Raw genomic sequence first — 7500 nt, 5'->3', positions numbered from 1 at the left:
ATGCGCCATGGGAGGTCATCTCCGATTACAGCTAAGGTTCCGCAGCCCTAGGTTATCTGTACAGGAGACTGTGTGACGCTTTACGGAAGAACGTGAAGGAGATCGCTGGGCCCCTAATTATTCTCCAGGTAATACTAACTTTACATCTTATTGCTTTGTTTCTTAATTTGTTCTTATGTCTCGTTTACTTACTTATATCTGTAATTCATAGCTTTGGGCGTGGGAGCACATTCTCATTGGGCAACCGATGAGGACTGTGGGACGTGGTGCATTTGCGCCACCAATTCTTCTACCGCCACATGTGCCGTATGGATCGTGGTGGTCCTTTGATAGATGTACAAGGACCCACACAGGATCTGGTGTGGGTATCTATTGCGATCAATTTGATCTACTTCGAGCTGACCAGGTAAGGGCTACACTTACTAGTCTTGTAACTATCACATTTCGTAATTTATTAATTAATAGTTTCGATGGGACCCTTACCCTGCTGAGGCATACGCTGCATTGCCTCAGCACTCAGGCATATTGTCAGGGACGTGGAGAGCATCTGTACCTTTGATTTTCTTTGACGTAGTCGAAGTGCATCTCCCTGAGCATGTATTGCGCCAATTTGGGATGGTACAGGGCATCTCACCGCCATGTGACACAGAGGCTAAGCTCATTCAAAGCTCACGCAAGGGTCGGGAACCCAAGAATTGGCTCGAGATCAATTGGCGCCATATCGCTCGTTGGGAGCACAGGCTAGAGTTGTTGGCCCAAGGTGCGCTGATCGATGCTGTAGGCGCACCTACTTTAGCGGATTACATGCCGTGGTTCCTCTCCATCACTCGTCAATGGATGACACCACGAGGTACCATCGCAGCCGCCCAATACGCTCCCGCAGCACCGATGATGACACAGTTTGTAAGTATTCTTCCATATTGATTATTATCCATAGAACTTACATATTATAGATTTCATTAACTCCAAATTGAATGCAGGCACAGGGCATTGCAGCTGTCATCAGCTCCAGCCAAGAGGAGCCTGTACGGTAGATTGCCCAAGGAATACTCCTAGGGACGCAGTTTCAACACTTTATTCCAGAAGTCGCTGTGCCTAACACCACTATGGACGAGCAGGGGTCATCTCCTCATCATACCGACGTTCATCTTGAGGAGGTAGACTTAACGTGCCCCGACTATGGTGCCAGGTCCTCACAGGGTGCTGGATCATCTCAATATCAATCACCTCCCCTACCCGAGCGTCATGCAACCGTCTCTTACTATCGTAGGAGGCGTAAAAGACCGTCACAGTTACAGAGGGTACAGGAGGAGGATTAGCATTAGTATACAGTTTGTATATATTAAACATTAGTAACGTTTTGTATATATTGAATATGTGTATCATGTGGACTGCTGTGTATATTTTGTAATATATATGTAGATGTGTATATATGTTTATCGTATTATCACATGTTTATTATCAATGAAATGATGTTAATTACTCAGAGTTTTCGGCAATGAATCATTCCGCCAAGAATTAAGTATGAATTTAATCAAAATCAAACAGACACTCATACTCAAATAGGGAAAATGCTCTCAAAAATTCAACATAATGTCATTCATGTTCAACGAATCCATATCAAATTACATAGTTCATTCGTTAAGTTAAACCACCGCCGCTAACTAATATTGCTTCTTAAACTTTTTTATAATCCTTTCAGTCTCTTCTTTCCTATGTGCTATATCATCTCTTTGCCTCTTGAGATTAAATACCTCATCTTTAAGCTCTTGTTTTTCTTTTTCAAGCTGTATTTTTAACTCTCTCTGACATTTAGTACCCTCCGGAGCAACCCACCTAAAGTACGTGCAGCCGAATCCTTCATCCAAGTAGAAGGACAAGCAGCAAAATCACGGCCAGGATCGATGTCGCTCCAATCTGTATTAATCTCAACTTCATAACCACAATCACAAAGCTCTTCAATAAAATGCTCCTGTGACATCTACGGAACACATATGATATAGTAACATAAGTAAACATTCAAAAATAATATTAACATTTATAAATTCAGAATAATACTAACATAATACTTACGTTACCTTCAAAATCGATTAACTAGAACAAGAATGATGGAGTTTGGATACAATGAAGTAGGGAGATGATGGAGTTATTTATAGAACATAATAACGACTATTTTCAACTTCATAACGGGTATTTTTCAATTTAACAACGGCTAGTTTAATTCATACAAAAAAGTCAATAAAAGTCAAGCCTGAAGTCTCTTAGTGACAGCGACATTAAGGTTTGACCAGTCAACCTTAATGTCGCTGTTACTAAAAGCGACTTCAGGCTTGACTAAAATTTTGACCATTTGTTTTAATTTGCTGTTAGTAAGTGCGAGTGTACACCAAACCTAGCTTTGAAGCCAAGGACGCTTATTTTGGAAAAAAGTTTAAACGAAGCTTGGTTTTTGATTAAAGTTATTAAATCGTCTTATTTTTTTTTCAAATATTCCTGGTTTTGTTTTATTTATCTATTCTATTTGGGCCAATTTTGACCCAATTGCAGGTCTCTTCGCCTCTGAAAACATATACACCCTTCCAATGGTAATTTTGTTTTAGTTTTTCTTTTGTTATTGTTTGGAAGAGAAGAAAAAAGGGACATGTTCAAACATTGTTACATTGGATATCTGTGTGAACTAACATTAAACAAAGAAAAAACTTGGCATGACTGTTACAAAATTGTAAACCATTTGCATTAAATATTCAACAATCTGAAATCAAAAAGAATCAACTTAATTTCCGGAAAGACCATCGTCAGCTTTAATGGCAATTTATATTGTATATCGCTTACATATTACAACTACAAATGAAAGGCCACTAAATGTTTGCAATAACATAATAACTCGGTCCAACTACTGTCGAAGTCCTAATCCTACCTTAACCATGCCCTAGTCGGGTTGAGATCAGCTATACAGCGAAGAAGACATAACAGTCTTCTTAGCAGTTTACAAGCAGTCCTATCAGAATAAAGTAGCAAGTCTATTACAAACCATAAGGGTAATCCACTTCTTTGAGCCAGAATGGTCTATTAAAGTCTCGTAAATTCAGTAGATGTACAAATGGAGGAAAACAGCAATTGCAGAAATTATGAGCAACGTCAACAAACACCATACACCAATTACTAACCCCGTGGCTTGTGGCTTGTGCATTGTGCTGTGGAGATCGATGGGGGCAAAGATTCACAGTTCTAGTTCTTCTCCATGAGTGCAAATTTATGCGCCACAAAGGGTAAGTGGACTGAGGCCCTCAATGCAAACATTGTGAGCTCAATGGAACAACAATAGATTACTTACACTGTAAAAATCCTTTTAGGTCAGAACGAGATACAATACGATATATTCTTTAAAATTGCATGTTCAACACAGATATTGATGATGGCCATCCAACTGACACTAATCAAACCACTATCATGTACTTCAGCTACTTTGACCATTAGATTAACTCAGACGCTGGTCAAAAAAATATATGAGCGCTAAATTGAAGTATGAAAACAGTAAATTAATCTCACAATTTTACAGGTGCGGTTGTCATAAGAGCATTACATTGATAATGGTAGAAGCATCCTTCTTTTCTTCTTACGTTCCAAACGTATTTGCTTTGTCACTTTCATGCACAGAAGTAACAACAATGTGACACATAATAAAACAAACGAAAGTCGAACATGTTTGAAATAGAGAGACACTCCTGAGAAAACCAGGAATGCAAGAATAACGAGCTCCCAAATTACAAAGACCACTATATCCACCCTGCAAAAGTAAATGGAAGTTGTCTGTCAAAAACCTCATTCAAAATGTGGATGATAAGGGGTAAATTCTTAAAGGCGGGAGGAGTATAAATAGCAAAGAAAATCCCACAAAGAAGCTGATGCTCCTCAATAACTAAAATAATTGACATTAGCAAAATGAAAAGATGGCAAGATGCACCATAATTACAAACAAAGAGGATTAGTGCAGAAAGTAAAGAGCAAGACACAGAACAAATTACATACGGCTTTAGACTAAAATGCATATATATCATAAGCAACATATTTGTATATTACATGGATATATAAGCCTGAATAATACACTGCAAGCAATTACATATTTACATCCATCCCAAACTAAACAGCCATAGCTTTTCAAAACAGATAATTTTAGGGGTCCAATTCCTACATATACCATAACAAAGAGCAATAAAAGGCATAACAGGCCAGACTTTCCAGATCCACAGTACACATCTACACAATACCCTCTCTTAAGTCTTGTCCTTCCCAATCCCGTCCACATCAAATTCCATTAATTGAGTGGGTGAGCAACTTGAATACATGATGCATAGGGAAGGTAAAGAAAGGTCAAGGGGAGGGGAACCAAGTATGAAGCATATAAAGAAGGAAATTCCACTAGAGGGAAAGGATAATTTCTTTAGGACAAGGATATGGCAAGTCTCACGTTGATTTGTTTAGTTGATGTGGACGACCTCATATGTTGCTGTTACGGGGTCAAATAAATCTATAACTTATTTAGTCAAACCTAAACCACCCACATTAGTCCACTAACTTCCTAATAAAATACCCATTACCATCTTCTACTCTATATAATGCTCATGATCTCATCTATTGAATTACCTTTTTATCCCTCTAGCAATTATTAAAAATACTTTCGACAGTATTTTATTTACGCCTAAGCTTTCATATCATATACAACCACCTTACTTACATTCTATACTTAACCAAAGATTCATTTAACTGATCTTAACGCATCTTACCCCCGGGCAAGGCTAACGTTGTATTGCAGGATTTGAGGTCTCATCAGCGGAAGGAACATAAGTAATTTCAGCATGCTGGCAGTTGTCCCTGATTACACCTTATATCCATGTATTTTAAGTGTCTTTTACATGTCCTAATTTCAATATCGAAACAATTTAGCGTCGTCTGTGGGGATGACAAACATAAAAGTTGTCTGTTCTACCCTAATTGCAAATCAAAAATTATCAAACGAAGAAAAAATAATTATTCAAAAAAAAATTTCTACTCCTATGTTTCCAAACAAACCGCCTTACCCTTTCTACTTTAAGAAAAAAATATTTTTCAATTGATTTTTTTTCTTTTAAAAAAAAGACAAAGAAAAATCAAAAATTCAATCTTGAAGAAAGTTTCATTTGTTAACTGCCTTTTCTTGCAATTGCGTGAGCCATCCTACTCAAATTCACGTTTTTTTTGGTAGTTTTGCACTGTATCTTTCCTTAATCTAGCAAACTCTATCTTCACAGCCGAAATTTCATGACAATCCCATTTAGCCACTTTTTACAAGGATTTGAATCTGTGTTTATGAAGACATATGGTGAAGCTAATTCCAAGGACATGAGTAAATCATATTTTCAAGTATATGAAAGTGTGTTGCATTCCATAATTTCCAAGGAAACCTTGATATATTAATTTCTAAGTTGATAGATTCAACATAATTCATTGTATTTGGCAACGAAAAACTGATTGACTACACTAGAAAAAGTAGTCAAAAGACAGCTATATTTTCGATATAAATAATATCTGTCTCATATTATTTGTATTTATTACAATGTTGAAGCGGATTTATACCCTCCTAATATTGAAGGTCGGTTTGATGTACCTTCTAAAGAGTTAGATGATTCGTAGAACGTTTCCAAACTAACTTCAACTGACTAAAAAATATCAGTCTCAATGTTGAAGTTCGATTTGATGCACATTCTAAAGGATTAGATGACCCGTAGAACGTTTTCAAACTAGCTTCAACTAAATGGTTTCAGTCTGAAAAAATCAATCCCAAATGTTGAAGTTCGGTTTGATGCACCTTCTAAAGGGTTATTAGATGACCCGTAGAACGTTTCCAAACTACTTTCAACTAAGTGGTTTTGGTCTAAAAAAACTAGTACCAATGTAGAAGTTCGGTTTAATATACCTTCTAAAGGTTTATTAGATGAACTGTAGAACGTTCCAAATTAGCTTCAACTAAGTGGTTTCGGTCTAAAAAAGTCAGTCCAAATATTGTCCATGATTTCTTTATCTTTAATAGTCGCCATTGCTAAATAATCATTATCATTGGGGCTAATGAGTCACCCTACCGGAAGATAAGATTAATAACTTTGATCATTTAGACAGTTTATTGGCATTATCAACCAAGTATGTCCGAGATTTATTACAAGTCAAGTGTTGTATTATTCATCGTCATTCATCAAGTATTGCCAAGTGAAGAATATATTGTATTAATCTGATGATGATCATACGGTTATTCTACTTGTATTCATCAACGTATATCAGGTGTTTCGTATTTGTTGTATTCATGAATCAACTTGAAAAGTGATAAAGTATGATATTGACACATATTAAAAAAATCTTTTGTTATTTCTGCATAGGAAATTAATACTTCACCATTATTATTCTTATTATATTGGATCATACTTATATGTGTTTTTCAATGATGAATGTATAAAGTCATCTGAGCTTTCACCTAGTTTGAAAGTCATATTATTATTGAAGACCTAAAACGTGGGTGTTATTTGTCATATTATGGAATCATTTAAGCTTTCACCTAGTTTGATAGTCATATTATTATTGAAATCCCTAAATGATTGATTTTGGGTGATATTTTCTAAGTATTTATCTTAATTTTCAAACTTTCACCTAGTTTGAAAGTGTGATCCTTGCGAGTGTCACCTAGCTTGATAACTCGGATTCTAATTAAGCCCCAAAACGAATGATTTTGGGCATCATTTGTCAAAGCATTCATTGTGAGTATCGCCAAGCTTGATAACTCGATCTCTTATTAAGAGGGCTTATGTTCGATTCAAATATTCCTCAATTCTTTCAAAGGAATCACCTAGCATGATTCCTTATCTATGTCCCGGATGATTGACGGTTGGGCAAAGCGGACGTATGTCCGATCCGAATATTCATCAATGCTTGTGAAAGATTCACTTAGTATGATTCCTTATCTAAGTCCTTGGTGATTAACGGCTAGGCAATGTGGACCTATGTCAGATTCGGATATTCATCAACACTTTCGAAGGATTCATCTAGCATGATTCCTTATCTAAGTCCAGGTGATTGACAGCTATGCCATATCATCATATCAAGGCTCAAATGTCAAATCATCATATCAGGCTCAAATGTCCAATCATCATATCAGGCTCAAAGGCCAAGTATTTATAATTCATGGGGCTTCCACTAAGCATGGGCCCACCGAGGCAAAAGTTCGAAAATTATCTTATTCGGACCTAATTGTGTGGTTTCTTCCATACATTTAATTGGTTCGCATCACAAGTATGTTTGTTTTCCGCATAACGACCGATGCCCTCGCTACATTAAATTTCTCTTCTATCACTCTCCATGCGTGGGGCTAATTTTTCGGGGCTTAATAAATCCATAACTTATTTAGTCAAACCCTAAACCACCCACATTGGTCCACCAACTTCCTAAAATAACTACCCACTACTCCCCACTACTCTA

General features: G+C 36.7%; 1 protein-coding gene across 1 annotated transcript in view; it reads right to left on the bottom strand.

The window, feature by feature from the left end:
• Nucleotides 1-2753: 2753 nt before the first annotated feature.
• The window catches only part of LOC130797438 (uncharacterized), a 12184-nt gene continuing 7437 nt past the window's right edge, over nt 2754-7500 (bottom strand). The window contains exon 2 of the mRNA XM_057660018.1: nt 2754-3787. Within this exon, the coding sequence (XP_057516001.1) occupies nt 3580-3787 (208 nt within the window). The 3' untranslated portion in view covers nt 2754-3579. The remainder of the gene's footprint in view (nt 3788-7500) is intronic.

Source organism: Amaranthus tricolor, chromosome 13 (genome assembly GCF_026212465.1).
Source record: "Amaranthus tricolor cultivar Red isolate AtriRed21 chromosome 13, ASM2621246v1, whole genome shotgun sequence".
In the NCBI taxonomy this organism is placed as follows: Eukaryota; Viridiplantae; Streptophyta; class Magnoliopsida; order Caryophyllales; family Amaranthaceae; genus Amaranthus; species Amaranthus tricolor.
Note: the sequence above shows the minus strand (reverse complement) of the source record. Positions and strands in the feature narration are given on the sequence as shown.